Source organism: Psammomys obesus, unplaced genomic scaffold (genome assembly GCF_907164565.1).
Source record: "Psammomys obesus unplaced genomic scaffold, mPsaObe1.curated_primary_1811, whole genome shotgun sequence".
NCBI lineage: Eukaryota > Metazoa > Chordata > Mammalia > Rodentia > Muridae > Psammomys > Psammomys obesus.
Genome location: NW_026592118.1, coordinates 38,508,100 through 38,531,389, shown reverse-complemented (window position 1 = coordinate 38,531,389; position 23,290 = coordinate 38,508,100). Strand labels below are relative to the sequence as shown.

Here is a 23,290-nt window from a genome sequence, read left to right as displayed (position 1 = left end):
AGAAAGTAGAAGGTGAAGACTCAGGAAAAACAAGGTTTTTTTTTTTTCTATATGGTAAAATACAAGTTTCATAACAGGACAGAAATAGTAGTTCTAGGGACTGAGCCAGAAACAAGTTTATGCTGTGTGATGCAAAACAGGCGGCCCTTATATTCAAGGAGAAATAGGCAAGCCTCCAATTAGACTGCACATCGCCAGCCACTCTGAGTAATAAATGAAACCAGCAGAAGAAAGGAGACTAGAGGAACTCTGTCAACCAACTTGATCTAAGTGACGTTCAAGGCAACTCCACACAAGGGAAGCAGAGTAAACAATTTTTATAAGTGGATGGAAACTATTCACGATAATACACATCATCCTGAGCCCTTAATCAATGAAACTAGATGATTTAAAAATGAAGCTGTGGTCCTCATGTGGAACCTCTAACAACAGGAGCAGGGGCCTGCCTGATCCTTTTTCCCTCACTGGACTGCCTTGCCTAGCCTCAATAAAAGATGTGCCCAGTCCTACCACAACTTGATATGCCCAGGTGAGGTGAGTTGCTATCCGTGGAAGGTCTTCCCTTCTCTGAGGATAAAGAGAGGAGGGCATACGCAGACGGGGGGGGGGGTGGAGAGGGAGAGATTGGGAGAACAGTTGGGCAGGAAGCTCTAATCGGGATGTAACATAAATAAATAAATAAATAAATAAATAAATAAATAAATAAATAAATAAATAAGTAAGTAAATAAATGGATAGATAGATAGATAGATAGATAGATAGATAGATAGATAGATAAACATGATGCTAATTAAAATTAATATTCATTGAACAGTTATTTTATAAAATAAAATTACAAATTAAGCACCTCAATTTCCACATTTAGAGACTGAAAGATAGATAAATGAGACTCAGAAAATAAGATGAAAAAATGAACATAATAGAAATCAATAAAGAATAATCCAAATAAACAACAGACAATTTCATGAATCAAATATATTCCTTTGAGTAATTAAATGAAAGCTATAATTCTCTATCCATAACTATGGTTTAGAAAAGGGCCAACTGTGTATAGCAGGTATGCTTAACATGCTGAAAGGCACAGGTTCAATATCTAGGAACACACATGTAGAAATGGGAGTAGGGAGGAAAAGGGAGTGGGAGAGGCAAAGAATATTAGGGATACAACTAAAACAAGGCCTTCTGCTGAATCAACTGAGCAAGGTACGTATGAGCTCACAGAACTGAAGCAGCAAGCACAGCAGCAAGCAGCCTGTACCAGGACCTGTGCATATTATATATATATATTATAATATATATTATATTAAATTATTTATATAATTATATTATTTAATATTATAAAATATCATATAGTATTATATAATTATATATTATATTATATATTAATATATAATATAGTATTGTATTGTATTAATTATATTATATTATATTATATATTATATTATATTATATATTATATTATAGCTTTCAGTTGAGTATTTTTACGAGACTCCTGGCTGTGAGAATAAGTGGATCTCTGAGTCTGGTTCTTGCTCTTGGGACCCCTTTTTTTCTGTTGAGTTGCTGTGCCTAACTTCTTTTTATTTCTTAATTTTATTTTTCTTATTAGTTACATTTTGTTAACTCTGTATCCCAGCTGTATCCCACTCCTTTATTCCCTCCCAAACCCTCCCTCCCTCCCTCATCTCCTCCCTGCCCCTTTCCAAGTCCACTGATAGGAGAGGACCTCCTTCCCTTTCATCTGACCCTGTTTTATCTTCAGGACTGTCTGCAATGTCCTCCTCTGTGGCCTAACTTCTAAATGATCGCTTTTGCGTCATCTTACTATTATATTTTGTTTTGTCATGTTTGATTGTTATCTCTTAGAAGACTGTCCTTTTCTAATGAGAGACAGAAAGGGGATGGAACTGGAGGGGGGGAATGTGTGATGGGACTGGGAGAAGTAAAGAGAAAGGAAACTATAAGCAGAATATTTTGTATAAGAAAAAAATCTATTTTCAATAAAAGAAAAAAAAAGAAAATAAAAATAAAGGGAAAGAACCCCAGAAAAAAATCCACAGATAATATAACAAGAACAATGTTATAATTATGAACAATTCTGTTAATACTTTGACATCCTAGATTAACTTGTTAAGTTACTTAAAAGCAGTGGCTCTATTCCAATTCAAGAAGGTATAATTCTAGTTCAATACCATTTCAGAAGGAGGACCCAGGAACTATACTACTTTGAGTGGGAACTTTCTGAACATACTAAGTTGAAATGATTACAATTTTATACAAAATCTTGTAGATAAATGAAAAGGAAAATCTAGTCTTGAGAGACTAGAGTCAAACTCCCGTGAAGGCAGTGTTGCTCAAAAGAGCAAACACAGGAACAAAAGAAGAGTATTTTGGAAGTTTTAGGATGAAAATAGTCAATGATCTTCCCAGCATGTGGGAGCTGAGGTGACAAGAAATTTATGAAGTTGAGGTCATTTTGGGTAACATGGCAATTTCCCAGCCAGCCTGGCCTAAAAAGGGAAACCCTAGCTTGAGAATGAAAATATTATGACCAGGTCACACACACACACACACACACACACACACACACACACACACACACACACACACAAATCTTCTAGGCAATAAACCAAAATTATTGTCTGCACAAAAACCCTGTAAAATGGACAATGATGAACAAAACTCTTCTAAATGTCTGTGTTCATCTTTCATGAGGAAGTCTGTCTGAAAGTTCTCTGGGTAAACATCAGAAGGAGAGAGGCAGAATGATTGTGTGTGTGTGTGTTTAACGTCATGTAAAAATGCCAAATTGCCCTTCCAAGTGGCTGCACCGCTTTGCATTTCTACAAGAAATAAGGACTCCTGCAGCCCAAACACTTGAAATTATTAGTGTGTCCTGCTAGTTCATACCCCAAAGGAGGTATGAAAGCTTACAAGTACTTCAAAATACAATCCCTGATCATCCATCATCTCAGTTTGATCTTATCCTCAAAGGGGGAAACTTCTTACGAAAAACCCCTGTAAGAACAACTAAGAAATCCAAGTTCATGTTAAAATGTACTTTCCCAAAGACCTGTTTTTAGATATGCGTATTCAGAGTCATTTAAGTAAAAATATAAATGTTAATCTTTTGCAGCTATTTCTGATGTGAAGTTTCACACATGTGGCCCTGGAGAAACGGAAACTGGAGGTGGCTGTGTAGGTGTGTATGACATTATTTTTTATGTTATGTGATAGTGACTTCTGTGAATATGCTTGTTCTCTGGTTATGCAAGCATCACCAGTCTGATCGAAATATCAATAACTTTTTTATTGTGTGTGAGTAGAACATATCCCCAAGGCTGGTAGAAGCACAGAGTTTTAAAAAAAAAACTGTAAATATTGGCAGAATCATGCACAAGAAAATTTGGTGATTGAACTTAATTTTTATAAAAATGTATATGCATTTGTACTTATTGTTTTACTTCCAAAACTTTGCCTTCTAGAACTGTTCAAGAATGTGTGAAGCACAATAGTTGTAACAGTTTTTATAATACTAAAAAATGTTTTAAAACTATCGGCGATCACAGTTGGAGGATTTTTGTAAGTTTTTAGCCTCATGGGATGATCCTCTCTCAAAACAAACAAACAAAAATTAAGCCATTTCATCGTGTCTGTAGACAACTAGGATTCTTTAAAAGCAGGAGGTGTCATTTTCGTCTAGTTACTATAGCTAATATTTCTGAGCTACTACTCTGCACTCTTCCATCTGCACATCGATTTTGCAGGCCTCTTTCCCTGTCTATCTGCTATGAAAACATTATGCTGTCTCGAAGTCTCAACTTCATTAGAGCCTGTTATTTAAATGGTTATTATTTCCCTAATTTTTTAGACTGCAATATGAAAGAAAAAGCAATATTCCTTAATCATTGTAGCAGTAAGCACATGATATGATTATTGATCTGTTATGCACACTACGCCTGGATATTCTTAACTAGGGATCTGTATCAAAGAAAAAAAAAGCCATTTTTCTCCTTGAATGAATAACTCATTTCAGTTGGTAGTGGGGTACACTGAGTGGGTCCCAGCCTGTCTGTCCTGTATCAAATCCTGGGTTCAAAACCAGCACCACAGGAAGCAACAGGAAAATCTGTTTACTTTTTTGTTCACTTATTTCAGCCACTGTGATTATTTAAAACATTTGTATAATTACATAGAATTTAGGCTATATAAAACTGCACACAATTCGAAGTAACTTGAGCAAAAAGCTCACTATGACTATGGTCACTTGGCTTAAGGATTACTAAAATATTTGTAGCTGGGCACGCTTTCATCTCAGCACTTGGGAGACTGAGGCAGGAGGATCAAGAGCTTGAGGCTAGCATGAGCTAAGTAAGAAGACCCTTTCTAGGCTCCACCATGTTTGTTGTTAGTATGTTACTTTCAAAACAACTCATTTGCCATTAGTGTTGGGGATATGCTGTCTAGCAAAATAATGCTTTAAATAATCTGAAAGTAAGTTTCTTTATAGAAAAGGCCTCAAGACAATGTTTTTAAGAGTTTTCCAGTGTCTGTGTGACAGATCTAGAAAGTTACCTTTGTGATTGTCACCGAAGAATAATGTATGTGATAGAAAGATGTATATTTCAGACTATAGTAAAGCATCTTGTTAATTTTATTAGTCAGATATTTTTCTATTTCTAAAACAAAACAAAACAATCATTATAGACTTTTAGATTTAACTTTACAAATGCCTAGAATTAAAAACAAACAAACTTTGAACTCTTTAAACAGGTCCTAGAAGGAACTTCAGGCATATCTTTAGCCTCAGAAAAAAAACAGAAAAGAACAAGGCAATTGTCCAGCTCTTCAGTGTAGTGGTTCACTGACAAAATAATCACTGCACAATTAACAACTCTTTTAACCCAAAGTTAGGAGTTGAGTGAAAAGCAAATTATAAAATATTTACTTCATTTGATGCTGTGGTAAATAGTTAAAGACAAGATATTACAAAGTCTAGTTCCTAAATTCTTGTTTGTTCTATATTTTAGAAACGATGATTGCCTGAGGAATGTGAATCACTTCTTTTCACAATCCAGGCTTTGCGGAGGTTCCCCATGATTAATGTAAGGCTGAGCCATTACTCTGACGCCAATCAATATTCATCATAGTTTAAACAGGAGCGTTTCTCTTTGTTGCCTGTTAGAAAATAATCATTTTTCCCCAAAGTAGGGATATCAATTTTCCCTTAAAGTAGGTCCCAGACTGATAGTCGTTGGGTCCCTTTTCGCTGAGATTATTTTCTTTCTTCAAGATACCTGACTGACCCTCTGTGCTCTCTCCCTCCAGGCCAGCTCTCCATGCTGCCTCCCCCACCTCCAGGCAGGCCAAAGGTCACCGCAGAGCTGGTCGGTTCTCGGGTACTTTGTAGGTGTGCTTTTGATGTTTCCCCTGTGAACAACTCGGTAGGCTTTCTCATAGCCTGGTCTAGGCTTTCTTCCCAAGAAATCAAAGAAGAGCTGAGACAAGAAAGCACTGTTCAGGCATTCTCGCTTTTAGAATTTGACGGCATAAATCTCAGACTTGGAGACAGGGTATGTAAAAAATATATATTATATTTTCTTTTCATGACTATATTGGTTTCCAAAAACGGATTTCAAGCCAAACACTGAAAGCTGCTTTTGTCCTCAGAATATAAAGCAGCCTTGGCTTAATTTTTTTCTACTTGGTAATTGTGCTAATTCTAGCAACAGCTAGAAATATTAGTAATGTACTTTTGGTGACTATGTTTAGAGATTTCCTTTTCTCAATCTGCTGATTTTCAATGAATCTTTAAGACTGTATTTTTCTTTCAGATTTTAAGATTAAATTATTATATACTGGAAAGCAATGTTTTAATTGTTCTTTTTTTAATGCTTTCACGTTTTTATTAATTTATTTTTTATTAATTCCAATTTATTCACTTTGTATCCCACCTGTAGCCCCCTCCCACATTCCTCCCAATTCTACCCTCCTTCCCTCTTCTCCTCCCATATCCCTCCCCAAATCCACTGATAGAAGAGGTCCTCCTCCCTTTCTCTCTGACCCTAGCCTATCAGGTCTTATCAGGACTGGCTGCACTGTCTTTCTCTGTGGCCTGGTAAGGCTGTTAATTTTTCAATGGTATTAATGCCAATACAATTCTATCTTCTTTTAAATAAATATATATTAAATAAAAAGCACACTATACTTTACATTGAGGTCCAAATAATTAATATTTATGATTGAATTTTTCTTAAAATTTAGGCAAGTGTGTGAAATGTTTGGTACTTTATTATTTTCAAATTTAGTTTTCTTTGTTTTATCTTATGTGTGAGTGTTTTACCCACAAGTGTGTGTATGGATATGTGTGCATATATGTGTTTGAAGTCCATGGAGTTCAGAAAGGATATTTGATCCCTGACTCTGGACTTATGTAGAGCTATGAAACACTGTGTTGGTGCTGAGAGTGGAACCTGAGTCCCCTCTGCAAGAGCAAGTCTTCGTAAGTGCTGACCGTCTCACCACTGGCTCTTAACTTTATCATTTATTTACAATTGCCTTAAAGATGTAAAGATAATAATTTGCATGTTTTTTATAATGTCACTACTAAATGATTATTCCTTAACTGTATTCATAGATATTCTGCAGTGCCTCCGTCTTTTTCTTGGAGAAACCCGATGTGCAAAGTATAGCTGTCGAAAGCCAGGGATTTTTTGCAGGAATTAAGGTGTGTCGCAGTGAGTATGAACTGGAAAGGTTATTTACTGTGATTTGCCCATGATGGGTCCTGGCCCTCATGGTAGGCTGAATCAGAAAGCTTAAGCTACATAGTCTGCAGTTTTGAAGAATAACCTGAATGACACTCATGTACAAGGAAGCCTGAAGACACATGGGAATGAGCTGATTCGGGGTGCTCCTTGACTTTTGATGACACTGTGTCTCAGTAAGCTCATCGCAAATTTAAAAAGGGGGGGGGGCAAGTCAAAAATGCATTTGCTGCCACCAAGTTGCAGGCATCATAGCTTAGCCATAAGCACACTGTGGTGTGCTGGATGTTTACTCTTTGTTGCCCACGGCTCACTGGAAGCTGTAGATGGCTGCTATCACCTAGCATCTTGAGAAAGTGTGTTGCAGAATATTGCGGCTCTCAGGAAAGACTAAAAGAATTCAAAGTACAACTCTTACTGAATGTAAAATTGTCTGCCCTGATAAAGCGAAGTATCATGATTCATGAACCTGTGGGAGGAGGGGCCAAAGCAATAGCTCAAACTAGGATAAGCCAAAGGCTCTGTTTTTGTAAGTCATTCTACTAGATAGTTGACTATGTATTATCAGAGTGCCACTACTTGGCTGTTGTAAATGCTTGATGACAAGTATCAGGTGGAGGGCTGGCACCTGTGACTTGAGCAGAAATGACTCACGCTTCTGGCTTTACGGATTGCCATGACTGTGCTAACCAAACAACATCTTTTTTGGTTCCTGCTGGTCTCACTGGATCTAGAGCGTGGCGAGTTATTCCACCAGGTAAGCAGAAGTGTCAGGGAATCATGTCAGTGGAAGACACTGGGCAGCATTAAGACGTGGAAACTGGAAAGCAGGGATCTCACTCATGAAACTGGAGATGCCACTGGATCCATTTCTCATTCAAAGATAATATAGGAAAGTACACAGATGTGAGGATAGGACTTAGGGATACGATGAAAACCTTTGTCTAGGTAAGGTCCATGTAGATGTGGACAGAGCTCCGGTAGAGGAGATGGAATTACATTGTCAGAAGAGATAGCAGTGGGTGAGAAAGCCGAGCTCCGACTCTGGAAGAGCAGCAACCTTTTCATTTGCATTGGTAGGTGCACAGCTAGACAATGTCAGGGGTCAGCCACTGTTTCCAGTTAGACTATCAGAGAAATAGCACTAAGAAGCCATTCTTTGGAGAGACAGCTAAGACTTGAGGCTATGGGAATAACAGGAGATCCCTGCTTCCATGTATGACTGTCTTGTGGACTGGAGTGGATTCATGCTGTCTAGCAATAGATCTCAGGAAGTCTAACTTAGAAGGAAAAGGTCAGAAACAAGCTGAGGAGTGGAATAATGAACGTGATGACAAAATTTTAATTTATGTGGTAAGTTGTACATACATTTCAATGGTGACAATAAGTCTTTGAAAATAACCAGGTTCTTCTTTGGTTTTGTCAATAATCATTAGCAAACAAATGAGAAGAAGTCCCAATCACCTCTCTTCCTCCATCCTCCAGAATCAATGGAGCCAGCTTGGTCGCATGCCTGTCCAACTAATGCTGAGGAAACAATTGAGCCTAAACTCAGAGAGGGCCTGGTACTGAAACTCTCTGGATGCCACCAGAAGTGGCTTATATTTTTTTTACCAGTTTGATGTTAATTGGCCTAGTTTAGTTAAATAAGACTGAATGCTTGTGTTACTAATGGCTCACTGAGCAAAAGAGAATCTGTTGAGAAAAACATTTTCAAAATTAACCCTTATAATACCTTCCGTTTGAACTTAACTTGCTGTGTTTTCTCATACTAGTTAAAACCTGAACTAAGCACCATCCTAGAAGATGGAAAGGACCACCAGCTGAGGATAGAGAGTACAATTCCTATTGTTTGCTCTGAATTTAGTGAGCTTGATCAAGGATGCAAAATCTCTCTAAAACTGAAAACTGTCGAGCAAGGTAACACACTAAATTCATTTTGGTTTATTACATTTCAGAGAATAACTGATCCTGGTTCTCTTTTATAGTAAGTCCCTAAGCTGTACTCGGAAATGAAATGTTTCATGCTTACATCAGCTAATGGCTCCGTGGCATTAATGATCTGATACAAGGCCGAACTGATGAGTAGCTAAGGGCTTCTTGCACCGACCCCAACACCACCACTCCAGGGCTCAAGCAGGCTAGTGAGCTATCTTCTCTTTTTTGGGATGTGTCATCTTTCCTTTAACCTCCACTACTTCTTCCCAACTTTTTATTCTCTTTGCCTTGTTTTTAGAGATGAGGGACAAGCAGCTCTTTAGTTTTCCAAATCGCTTTCACTGAGGGAGGAGCGATGTGCTCAGGGTTGAAGCTTCTGGAACACGTGTCTCATAGTGCATTCTTCACACTTCTCTCCCCAGTGTAAGCTCCATGTGGGACATTTGTCTTAATGTTCTTCCATTTGAATGACTAATCCCATGGGTATCATGATGCATGACCATTTATAAATTACTACCAAGGCAATATAGAGAAGGAAATTGCTCCCTAGAGCAAGACAGAGCAGACAAGAGAGCAAATCACGTATAGCTGTGGCTGGGCTGGTTGAGTTTCTTCCCAATTACACCTCTGACCAAAGCAAGAGATTTTTCTGATTAAAACAAAATCTGTAAAGGCTGATCATAGTCCTGCTTACATATCATATATTCTTCATATAGCATTTTAAGTAGATCCTCAAACACAGGGTACCTAGATGCTGATGGCTTTATAATCTAACTGAATCAGAGAGGTAAAAAGGTTAACAGGCCCAGATTAGTTTCCTGCCAGATGCATAGAAAAGTGAATCAAAAGGCAAAAAAAAGGAGCTCAAAGATGTCATGCTAAGGTACTTGTCAGTTACATGTTTAGGAGATACCTAATTGGGCACTTAGATTTCTGAAGGCTTGTGACATAGTGAATTTTTATTACAGTTCAGACCCTGTGATACAATAGAGAGGACTTAGACCCCCTGCTCAGAGGAAGCCCATTGGCTGCTCAGTTTCCAAGTGGATTCCCTGGTAAGGGGTACAGGGACTGTCTCTGACATGAACTCAGTGGCTGGCTCTTTGATTGCCTCCCCCTGGGGGCTGCAGCCTTGCAAGGCCCCAGAGGAAGATGATGCAGCCAGTCCTGATGAGACCTGATAGGCTATGGTCAGCTAGAAGAGGAGGAGGTCCTCACTTATCAGGGGACTAGGGAAAGGGAATAGGGGTAGAAGAGGGAGGGTGAGTGGAACTAAGATGAGGTGAGGGAGGGGGATACAGTGGGGATACAAAGTGAATAAATTGAAATAAATAAATAAAAAGAAAAAAGAACCAAACAATACCAGTTCAAACTACTTCTGGGAAGCACAGACACGTAACTACTGATACAGTCCAAATTTGTGTTAAGCAAAAAATTATCTTGATTAGAAGTATATTTTTAAATATATTTGCACTCTCTCAATTTCTTTAATTAAGGCAAGTACTGCTATAATGACATAAATGCAACCTAACAATGCTGTTGTATCTGAGAATTTTGTGTGTTTCTATGCTTTGTCAATTAACAGTTTCTCTATTTTTAGAGATAAATTTCTCTTTTCTTTCTGGGTGCTCTTTCCCTTCTCTGCTGCCCAGTGTCCACATGGACAGAGTCCACGTTGTTGATGTGTTCCTACAGAGGCTGTGCAGCTTTTGCACAGTCTCCTCGAGAACAACCTTGGGCCTCACATTGTAAACTTGGGAAATGAAGCCATAGACTGGACCTAAGCCACACATATTCACATTCCCCTCAGGGAGCTGGCTAATGAATTTGGATGTTTCCATTCTTTTTATATGTATAAGAAAAATGTGTTTCTAGGAAAACATAAGGTGAGTGGTGGTGGATCATGCCTTTAATCCCAGGAGTGATGAGGCACAGACAGGGAATCTCTGAATTCAACAGCAGTCTATCCTACCTACTTCCAGAGAAAACCTTGTTTTGAAAAAAGAAAAAGAAGAAAAAAATTTCTCCTAGGATCTTGAACCTAATAGGTGACCACTATAATTTCTTTTTTTAATTAAATTTTTATTTTTATATTAATTACAGTTTATTCGCTTTGTATCCCAGCTGTAGCCCCCTCCTTCATTCCCTCCCAATCCCACTTTCCCTCTCTCATCTCCTACCATGCCCCTCTCCAAGTTCACTGATAGATGGAAGGAGGACCACCCCTTCCGTCTGACCCTAGCTTATCGGGACTCATCAGGACTGGCTGCATTGTCGTTCTCTGGGGCCTGGCAAAGATGCACCTCCCTACTCCCAGGGAAAGGTGATCAGAGAGCCATCCACTGAGTTCATGCCAGAGACAGTCCACGTTCCCATTACTAGGGTACTCACTTTGAGACTGAGAGGCCATGGGCTACATCTGAGCAGTGGTTCTGGGTTATATCCGTGAATGGTCCCTGGTTGGAGTATCAGTCTCAGAAAAGACCCCTGTGCTCAGGTATTTTGGTTCTTTTGTTCTCCTTGTGGAGATCCTGTCCTTTCCAGGTCTTACTGTCTCCCCCTTCTTTCATATGATTCCCTGCACTCTGCCCAAAGTGTGGTTATGAGTCTCAGCATCTGCTTTGATACACTGCTGGGTAGAGTCTTTCAGAAGCCCTCTGTGGTAGGCTCCTGTCCTGCTTCTCGTTTTCTCCTACTTTGAATGTGCATCCCATTTTTCTTTCTAAGTGAGGATTGATCATCCCAGGGTCCTTCTTCTTGCTTAACTTCTTTAGGTGTACAGATTTTAATATGTTTATCCTATCTTTTAGGTCTAGTATCTACTTATAAGTGAGTATATACTGTGTGTGTCTTTCTGCTTCTGGGATAAGGGTGATCTTTTCTAGATCCCACCATTTGCCGCAAATTTCATTAATTCCTTGTTTTTAATTGCTGAGTAGTATTCCATTGTGTAAAAGTACCGCAACTTCTATATCCATTTCTCCTCTGAGGGACATCTGGGTTGTTTCCAGGTTCAGGCTATTACGAGTAAAGCTGCTACAAACATGGTTGAATAAATGTCCTTGTTGTATACTTGAGCATCTTTTGGATATATACCTAGGAGTGGTATAGCTGGATCTTGAGGAAGCACTATTACTAATTGTCTGAGAAAGTGCCAGATTGATTTCCAACGTGGTTGTACAAATTTACATTCCCACCAGCAATGGAGGAGGGTTCCCCTTTCTCCATATCCTCTCCAGCATGTATTGTCACTTGAGTTTTTGATCTTAACCATTCTGACGGGTGTAAGGTGAAATCTCAGGGTGGTTTTGATTTGCATCTCCCTGATGACTAAGGACGTTGAGTAGTTCTTTAAGTGTTTCTCTGCCATTCTATATTCCTCTATAGAGAATTCTGTTTATCTCTGTACCCCACTTTTTAAGATTTATTTATTCATAGTCTATACAATGTTCTGTCTTCATGAACACCTGCACACCAGAAGAGGGCACTATAGATGGTTGTGAGCCACCATGTGGATACTGGGAATTGAAGACCGGACTTCTGGAAGAGCAGCCAGTGCTCTTAACCTCTGAGCCACCTCTCCAGTCCCTGTACCCCACTTTTTATTTGATTACTTGATTTGTTGCTTTTTAACTTCTTGAGTTTTTTATATCTTCTGGATATTAGACTTCTGTCTGATATAGGGTTGGTGAAGATTCTTTCCCAGTGTGTAGGCTGTCTTTTTGTTCTGACGACAGTGTCCTTTGCTTTACAGAAGGTTTTCAGTTTCATGAGGTCCCATTTATTGATTGTTGATCTTAGAGCCTGTGCTGTTGATGTTCTGTTCAGGAAGTTGTATTCTTTACCAATGAGTTCAAAGCTCTTCCCCACTTTTTCTTCTAACAGGTTTAGTGTGTCTGGTTTTATGTTGAGGTCTTTGATCCACTTGGACTTCAGTTTTGGGCAGGGTGCTAAATATGGATCTATTTGCATTTTTCTGCATGTAGACATCCAGTTAGATCAGCACCATTTGTTGAAGATGCTGTCTTTTTTCCATTGTATGTTTTTTACTTCTTTGTCAAAAATCAGGCTATCCATCTGTTTTCATTTTCTATTACTGTTTCCTCTCAAACTTCTTTCCCTTTTTCTTTGTTACTTAAGCAGAAAACCATGTTGAGGTTCTGAATATATTCAGACTCTTATGAGGGAAATAAGATTATTAGCCATGATCACCGTCAAGAGAACCATGCCATTTTCTTATTAAATGTTTATGTTAATACTTCATAGCATATATGTGTATATATATATATATATATACATATATATATATATAATATGTTGATGGAATCATGGCACTAAAATGTTCATAGCTTTATCCCACCTGTGTTATTTATTGCTTTTGAATTATATCTAGATGCATATGTGTTTGTAACTTTATTGCAAATATCAGTGAGTATGTATTTATATATGTTCATACATATTTAAAGTTAATATCAATCTATAATGATCAAGTAGATTCAGTAGCTTTATTTTAACTTAGACAAAAATTACAGTAATTTTTAAAGAAAAACATTTAAAAATAATATGGTAGTCTAATGTTTCATAGTGATCATGTAACTACATTTGATTTGTATGTACGTGCAAAAACTTAAAATGTCTTTTTTTTTTCCCTCTAAATAGATAAGGAGCACCTAGGCTTCAATTTGGCATTGTCTTCCTGCCACGTGGACCTTCACCAGGATTCCTGTGCCAATGGCATATGCAGCCACGCCATAGTGTACTACACTGCTGTGACAGACCCTTCCCGGGATGGAGAGAGAGTCACACACGTCCTTGTGGACCCGATAGTTAACGATGTTTACCTGTGGGACAGATACACTCCAGACAGCGTCCAGGTTGACCGATCAAAAAAAAAATCATCTTTACTACTGAAGATTTCAAAAGATATATTTGTGCCACAATTAGTTTTTTAATTTAAAATTTCTTTAATGAGGCTTAGGAGTTGGCCAAAGGGCTAGGTATACTTTCTTGACTTCTAGAGGACCCAAGATTGGTTCCTAGAGCCACGTGGGCCAGCTAACACCTGCCTGTAATTGCTGCTGTAGGAGACCTGATGCCCTCTTCTGGTCTCTGTGGTCACCTGGTCACCCTTGGCACATATTCAGTTATACAAATGAATTATATAAATAATTAACCTTTAAAATTACTTAATTTTTTATTTTTGAAATAATTCTATTTTAAGTAACTATAAGAATCTATTGCTATTGATTCCAATTTCTAAATAACTTATTACATATCACTAGCCAACAACCGTGTTAATGTTCGAATATTTCTTTCCTTTGCAGATCAAAGTCAAGGACGTCCCATCTGCTTACTGCTATTCATTCACTGACCCACACATAATCACCTTTGATGGCAGGTACTGTCCTGAGCTTTTCTTCTTTCAGTGGCTTTTGCCACTGTTTTGTTTTAATTGTCACACTTTTTTTATCATTTCTTTGTCTTTATTAATGATTTGTACTTTTACTGCTTTATTTCCAGATACTAGTGTATTTGTGTAGGATAATTTTGCCTTAATTCCATCCTTTTGTAAATAATTCAGAAAACCAGTGAGCCTATTTTTTTTAATTATTACAGGTGAAGATAACCTTTGAGATTTATGTGAAATGACTAAACTAATTCATTAAATTTAGTTTAACACTAATTACATTTAATTGATTAATAAAATGTTTATTTTTGAAAATTTATTTTTTTCTACCATAAAAGCCTTTGTGATTGTTTCTGAAATTTAAGTAAAATGTTCAAAGTACTGAAAAAAAGGACCAAAATGACATTGCCTTTAATATCCTTGTAGGAAGATTTAAGCTCTCCTGGGAGCCTCGTCATGGTAAGACATCCTTAAGAAGATGTCTAGTAAAAACTAACTTTACGATACGTGACAGGTGTTTTAAACAATATGATAGTTGTCGGGAAGACTATTCGTGAGTGAGTAGTTGTAGAACCCTTCCTTATAAATCACACTCCACATGCTTTGATGAGTATTGAAACGCTGTCAGGACTGATCATGTATGCAGAAATATTTTATGGCCGCATTTGGAGATTTAGATGCCTTGGTGAGGCAAGAAAACATGGTGGTGCTATGCTTAATCTGTGTTATTTCAGTGATATTAGTTGTAAAATACCAGGTGACAAGCCTTTTTGTGCGTGCCGAGGGTAAGGCAGTGAGTGAAGACAAGGACTCTCTCTGTCCTGTGCTGAACTTTGGATAGGAGAAGAGAGACAGTAGCACAGTTAACAGCAACAGTAGTGTAATAAAACAGTGTTAGAGACAAACACGTGCCGGGAAGATAATTAAGACAGGTAGAATAGAGGGGATGAAGTAGAGTTTATGATTTTATTACAAGAGATTGGTTATTGAAAGCCATTAAATAGTGGTCATGTTGGACAACATGGTAAGGAAGACAGCCAAGCGTATTCGTACTTAGCAAGAATGTTCTCCTTGAAGAATTAAGCCTAGGATTCAGAGAGAGTTGTGGGAAAGAGTTAACGCAAGGGGGCGGAGCCAAGATGGCGACTAGCACACACAGTTTCCGAGCTGTGGAAGAGATAAAGTTCTGAGTTGATGAGTGGAAGAACTTCTGAAGCCAGGGAAACAACGGAGAGACTTTCTAAACAACAGGGAACATCGCAGGAGGTGAAAACCTTGGTCTGGGGTCACCCAGGGACTTGTTTGGGGAAGGTGAGAAACGATCCTTTGATCTCTCGGCACTCCCCTCCCCCAGACCTCCCTCCTCCTCGGCACAGCGGACTCACCTCTCTCAGCGCAGACCTAACTGCCTGGAGCCTGCAGCCACTGAGGCGGAGCCCCAAGCCCTTTATCGGCAAAGTCCAGCAGTACTGTGTCTCGGAGCCCCAGATTCAAGCGGTGGCTGCACCATCCTCCCAGGGTCTGAGTCTGCTAGACGCCATACTAGCTCCGCAGGAGCGCCATCACTGACGGTACGGCCCGCCCAATCCCACAGTGACAGAGAATACGCTATATACTCACCAAAACCAGACAGAAACGCCATACAAGCTAGACACACCAGGCGCTGGGCCTCCGAAGCTTGGCGAGCACAGTGAAGAGACCCCAGGACTTCCCAGAAAGCATCTGGACTAGCAACCCAGTCTCCAGTTACAGCGGGACTTTCTAACCTGGCGGCGGAGCAGCACTGAGCTGGCGGGGCACATCAGCCCTCCAGTTTAAGACTAACCAGGGCCAAACCAGAGAACAGAAAGCCTGGTTACCCCGATTCCTACTGACGTGACCACCTTGAAATCTCCAGTTGCAGCAAGACCTCATAAACTGGCAGTGACAGCAGCACGGAACTGGCGGAGCACATCAAAGAAGCAGGGCCAAACCAGAGAGCAGAGAGCCCAGATACCCCAATCTCTGCCAAGTGACCTGCCTGTACAGCTAGTCCTCAGCACACGCTAAGGACACGGGACCTATCTCAACTTCCTGAAGAATTCTCCAGACTCGAGAGAGAGACAGTACCAGTCTGAATCCAAAAACAAACAGGGAAGGTCTCAGATAAGCCAATGGCCAGGGGTAGGCGAAAGAACACTTCCAACATAAATCAGGACATCATGACTTCACCAGCAAACCCCAAAATCGATGAATACTCCAATTCATCAGAAGCACAGGAAAATGACCTTAAAGCCATGCTTGCTCAATTATTTGAGGCTCATAAGGAGGAAATGAACAAATCTTTCAAAGAGTTGGCCAGTCAATTGGAGGTAAAGAAAGAAGAAATAGACAAAACCCTTAAAGAAACACAGGTAAACATAGCCAAACAAATAGAGGCACAAGTAGAGAAAAAATTAGTGGCATACAAAAAGGAAATGAACAAAGAAATAGAGTCCATCGTAGAGAGACAGGAATCCAAATTCAAACACATGAAAGAAATGGTGCAAGGCATGAAAACAGAATTAGAATCAATAAAGAAAACACAAAATGAGAAAACTCTTGAGCTGGAGAACTTGGAGAAAAGATCAGGAACCACAAAAGTAAGCATCACCAACAGAATACAAGAGATGGAAGAGAGAATCTCTGGAGCTGAAGACACACTTGCAGAAATTGATACTTCTCTCAAAGAAAAAGTAAAATCAGAAAAATTCCAATCACAAAATATCCAAGAAATCAAGGATGCTATGAAAAGACAAAACCTAAGAATAATAGGAATTGATGAAAAAGAAGACTCCAGGCTCCAAGGTCCAGAAAATATTTTCAAGAAAATCATAGAAGAAAATTTTCCCAACTTAAAGAAATGTCCATAAATATACAAGAGGCCTACAGAACTCCAAATAGACTAGAAAAGAAAAGAAACACATCACATCACATCATAGTCAAAACACTAAATCTACAGAACAAAGAAAAGATATTAAAAGCAGCAAGGGAAAAAGGCCAAGTAACATATGAAGGTAGACCTATCAGAATCACACCAGACTTCTCATCGGAAACCATGAAAGCCAGAAGGGCCTGGGCAAGCATCATGGAGACTCTAAGAGATCACAAATGTCAACCCAGACTACTATACCCTGCAAAGCTTTCAATCAACATAGATGGAGAAAACAAAATATTCCATGACAAAACTAAATTTACGCAATATCTATACAGCAAACCAACCCTACAGAAGATACTAGAAGGAAAACTCCAATCCAACGAAAACGAATTCACCCAAGAAAACAGGGCATACAGATAATATCCCAACAAAAATGAAAAGAAAACAAGCAATGAAACAGGGTAAGATCATCGACTCCATTACAAAAGGAACTAACATGCATTGGTCAATATTATCTATCAATATTAATGGACTCAACTCACCAATAAAAAGACACAGGCTAACAGAATGGTTACGGAAACAGAACCCAACATTCTGTTGCATCCAAGAAACACACCTATGCAACAAAGATAAACACTACCTCAGAGTAAAGGGCTGGAAAAATGTTTTTCAAGCAAATGGTTCCAGAAAACAAGCTGGAGTAGCCATCCTAATATCTAATAAAATAGACTTTCATCCGAAGTTAATCAAAAAAGATAAGGAGGGCCACTATATTCTCATCAAAGGAAAAATCCACCAAGAGGACATCACAATTTTGAATATCTATGCTCCAAATACAAGAGCACCTACATTCGTAAATGAAACAATATTAAAGCTTAAATCATACATTGATCCTAATACCTTAATAGTGGGAGACTTCAACACCCCACTCTCATCAAGGGACAGATCAACCAGACAGACACCAAATAGGGAAATAAAAGCACTCACAGAATCCCTAAATCAAATGGACCTAATAGACGTCTACAGATCTTTTCACCCAAACTCAAAAGAGTACACCTTCTTTTCAGCACCACATGGAACCTTCTCCAAAATAGACCATATAGTTGGTCACAAAGCAAGCCTCAACAGATACAAAAGGATTGAAATAATCCTTTGTATACTATCTGACCACCATGGACTAAAGCTGGACATCAACAACAACAGAAACAACAAAAAGCCGACACGCACATGGAAACTGAACAACTTACTACTCAATGACAGCTGGGTCAAGGAAGAAATAAAGAAAGAAATTAAAGACTTTCTAGAATTCAATGAAAATGAAGGCACAACATACCCAAATTTATGGGACACATTGAAAGCAGTGCTCAGAGGAAAATTTATAGCACTAAGTGCCTACAAGAAGAAATCCATAACATCACATACAAACAACTTAATGGCCCAACTGAAAAACCTAGAAAAAAAAGAAGCAGATACCCCCAAGAGGAGCAGACGGCTGGAAATAATCAAACTAAGGGCAGAAATCAAATAAAATTAGAACAAATAAAGTTAGAAACAAATAAAATTATCCAAAGAATCAATGAAACAAAAAGCTGGTTCTTTGAGAAAATCAACAAGATAGACAAACCCTTAGCCAAACTAACTAAAAAACAGAGAGAAACCATACAAATCAGCAAAATCAGAAAGGAAAATGGGGTCATAACTACAGACACTGAGGAAATCCAAACGATTATTAGGTCATACTACAAAAGCCTATATGGCACAAAATTTGAAAATCTAAATGAAATGGATAACTTTCTTGACAGATTCCATCTACCAAAATTAAGTCAAGATCAGGTAGAAAGACTGAATAGTCCTATATCTCCCAAGGAAATTGAAGCAGTCATTAACAGTCTCCCCTCCAAAAAAAGCCCTGGACCAGATGGCTTCAGCGCAGAATTCTACAAGACCTTCAAAGAAGTACTAACACCAATTCTCCTCAAACTATTCCATAAAATAGAAACAGAAGGAACACTACCAAACTCATTCTATGAAGCCATAGTCACTTTGATACCTAAACCACACAAAGATCCAACAAAAAAAGAGAACTTCAAATCTATTTCTCTTATGAACATTGATGCAAAAATACTCAATAAAATACTTGCAAACCGAATCCAAGAACACATCAAAGATATCATCCACCATGACCAAGTAGGCTTCATCCCAGGAATGCAAGGGTGGTTCAACATATGGAAATCCATCAATGTAATCCACCACATAAACAAAATGAAGGAGAAAAACCACATGATCATCTCCTTAGATGCTGAAAAAGCATTTGACAAAGTCCAACACCCATTTATGTTTAAAGTCTTGGAGAGATCAGGGATACAAGGCACATACCTAAAGATAGTAAAGGCAATATACAGCAAGCCTATAGCCAACATCAAACTCAATGGAGAGAAACTTAAATCAATCCCACTGAAATCAGGGACAAGACAAGGCTGCCCACTCTCTCCATATCTCTTTAACATTGTACTTGAAGTCCTAGCCAGAGCAATAAGACAACTAAAGGAGATCAAGGGGATACAAATTGGAAAGGAAGAGGTCAAAGTGTCACTATTTGCAGATGATATGATAGTATACATGAGCGAACCCAAAGATTCAACCAGAGAACTTCTTCATCTGATAAACACCTTCAGCAAAGTGGCAGGATACAAAATCAACTCAAAAAAATCAGAAGCCCTCTTGTATACCAAAGACAAAAAGGCTGAGAAAGAAATTAGGGAAACAGCACCCTTCACAATAGCCACTAATAACATAAAGTACCTTGGTGTGACTCTAACCAAGGAAGTGAAAGACCTGTTTGAGAAAAACTTCAAGTCTTTGAAGAAAGAAATTGAAGAAGATCTCAGAAGATGGAAAGATCTCCCATGCTCATGGATTGGTAGGATTAACATTGTGAAAATGGCCATCCTGCCAAAAGCAATCTACAGATTCAATGCAATTCCCATCAAAATACCAACTCAATTCTTTACAGACCTTGAAAAAAAGATTCTCAGCTTCATATGGAGAAACAAAACACCCAGAATCTCCAAAACGATCCTGTACAACAACAGATCATCTGGAGGTATCTCCATTCCCGATCTCAAGCTGTACTACAGGGCAACAGTAATAAAAACTGCATGGTATTGGCATAGAAACAGAAAGGAGGATCAATGGAATCGCATAGAAGACCCAGAAATAAACCCACACACCTATGAATACTCAATATTTGACAAAGAAGCCAAATCCATTCAATGGAAAAAAGACAGCATCTTCAACAAATGGTGCTGGACCAACTGGATATCTACATGCAGAAAAATGAAAATAGATCCATATTTATCACCCTGCACAAAACTAAAGTCCAACTGGATCAAGGACCTCAACATAAAACCAGATACTCTAAATCAGTTGGAAAAAAAAGTGGGAAACAGCCTAGAACTCATTGGCGCAGGAGACAACTTCCTGAACAGAACACCAACAGCACAGGCTCTAAGAGCAACAATCAATAAATGGGACCTCATGAAACTGAAAAGCTTCTGTAAAGCAAAAGACACTGTCATCAAAACAAATAGACAGCCTACAGATTGGGAAAGAATCTTCACCAACCCTTTATCTGACAGAGGGCTAATATCCAGTATATATAAAGAACTAAAGAAGCAGAAAAGCAACAAACCAAGTAATCCACTTAAAAAATGGGGAACAGAGCTAAACAGAGAATTCTCGAAAGAGGAACATCGAATGGCAGAGAAACACTTAAAGAAATGCTCAACCTCATTAGCCATTAGGGAAATGCAAATCAAAACGACCCTGAGATTTCACCTTACACCCATCAGAATGGCCAAGATGAAAAACTCAAGTGATAGCACATGCTGGAGAGGCTGTGGAGAAAAGGGAACCCTCCTCCATTGCTGGTGGGAATGTAAACTGGTTCAACCACTTTGGAAGTCAATCTGGCGCTTTCTCAGACAACTAGGAGTAGTGCTACCTCAAGACCCAGCTATACCACTCCTAGGTATATACCCAAAATTTGCTCAAATACACAAGGACATTTGTTCAACCATGTTCGTAGCAGCTTTATTTGGAAAAACTTGGAAACAACCCAGATGTCCATCAACGGAGGAATGGGTACAGAAATTGTGGTATTTTTACACAATGGAATACTACTCAGCAATCAAAAAGGAGGAAATCATGAAATTTGCAGGCAAGTGGTGGGATCTAGAAAAGATCATTCTGAGTGAAGTATCCCAGAAGGAGAAAGACAAACTTGGTATATACTCGCTTATATAGACCTACAAGATATGATAAACATAATGAAATCTACACACCTAAAGAAGATAATCAAGAAAGTGGACACAGGCGAAGGTGATTAATCCTCATTTAGAAAGACAAATGGGATGTGCATTGAACTTATGACAGGAGTCTACCACAAAAGGCATCTGAAAGACTCTACCTAGCAGTGTTTCAAAGCAGACACTAAGACTCATAACCAAACCCTCGGCAGAGTGCAGGGAATCATATGAAAGAAGGGAAGTTAGTATGATCTGGAAAGGATAGGAGCTCTACAAGGACCAAATATATCTGGGCACAGGGTCTTTTCTGAGACTGACACTCAACCAAGGACCATCTATGGATATAACCTAGAACTTCTGCTCGGATGTGGCCGGTGGTAGCTCAGTAACCAAGTAGTTTTCCAAAGTAAGGGGAACACGGACTATTTCTAACAGGATCTCAAGGGCAGGCTGTTTGACACCCCCCCCCCCGGGGGAGGAGCAGTCTGTTAGGCCACAGAGGAGGACTTTGCAGCCAGCCCTGAAGATACCTGATAAAACAGGGTCAGATGAAAGGGGAGGAGGTCCTCCCCTATCAGGGGACTTGGAAAGGGGCAGGGAGGAGACCAGGGAGGGAGTGTGGGGTTGGGGAGGGAATGAAGGAGCGGGATACAGCTGGGACACAGAGTTAACAAAATGTAACTAAAAAGAAAAATAAAATAAAAAAAAATTTAAAAAAATGTTAATAAAACTATTACCTAATAAAATTTTATTATAATAATTCTCAGAAAAAAAAAAAAAGAGTTAACGCATTCGTGGTCACTTTGAGTCATTCGCAGACAGAAATCAACCTTCAGACCATTAAAGGTGCTGAAAATACAAATTTCTTATTCTCAGATCAAAACACATCGCCTGCTTATACATACATTTAAGAACGTTTTAATATTACAGTTGTGGTATAATAACATGTTATCCTGATTCTTAATATAGCTGACCTTTGTTCGCACTAGGGCATATGATAACTTCAAGACTGGAACATTTGTGCTTTATAAAAGTATGTCGCGGGATTTTGAAATCCACATACGTCAGCAGGACTGTGGGAGCCTTCACTATCCGGTGTCATGTAACTGTGGCTTTGTTGCAAAAGAAGAAGGGGACATTGTTACCTTTGACATGTGCAGCAGCCAATTACATGAATCCCCACCGCATTTATCCGTAAAGAGCCAAAATTCATCATCAAACAATATCAGAATAACTGAAGCTTATTTGGGAAGAAAAGTCACGGTATGTGAACAGAGGTATAAATTTAATATTAGAAATAGTTTTCCTTCTTATAATTTTGGATGGATTTCTATTCAACCTTACAAATTAGGCAGTACTATGTTTTGATATTAGTTTGCTGAAGAAAATAGCTTTGTAAGGTAATGGATGAAGATGATCAAAATGCATTATATATGTATGTGTGTATGAGAATGTAAAAAAATGAAAGAAAATAGCTTTATATTGACTCAGGTATTGGAAGAAAGCTTGTATTTTAATCTATTTTTCAAAATGAAACATATCCTTAACATATCTAAATTGTTCTTTTAAAATATTTTAATATTAAACTTTTGTGTATTATTCATAAAACTATTTGGGACTGTCTAATAAATGTATATTAGTTAAAATGACACTGAAAATTCATATTCAGGACTATCTAAGCAGTTTTTTAAAATAAATATGTTCTGTTATTACTTCAGTAAGAAGCCAGTAGATATAAGAAAGACAGACAAAAGGCCCCAAATTTCATTTTATAAATATTTTTATCTTTAACCTTTTTAAAGATACTATTTCACATCAATGAGCAAAATATTCATATCTTAATGTCATGTTCACACATTTTCATCTTTAAAAAAGTAAATTCTTGGTAAATATATTCAAATTTAAATAATAATTTTCAATGAATTGTGCTTGTATAACATTTGCTAAACAGTAATTTACAAACAAATCATTTTTT

General features: G+C 38.4%; 1 protein-coding gene across 1 annotated transcript in view; it reads left to right on the top strand.

The window, feature by feature from the left end:
- Vwde (von Willebrand factor D and EGF domains) overlaps positions 1-23,290 on the top strand; it is a 69,672-nt gene that overhangs the window by 11,852 nt on the left and 34,530 nt on the right. Inside the window, 7 exon segments of the mRNA XM_055612562.1 lie at positions 3,137-3,202; positions 5,329-5,573; positions 6,638-6,727; positions 8,543-8,687; positions 13,365-13,579; positions 14,030-14,103; positions 22,305-22,578. Coding sequence (XP_055468537.1) covers positions 3,137-3,202; positions 5,329-5,573; positions 6,638-6,727; positions 8,543-8,687; positions 13,365-13,579; positions 14,030-14,103; positions 22,305-22,578 — 1,109 coding nt within the window.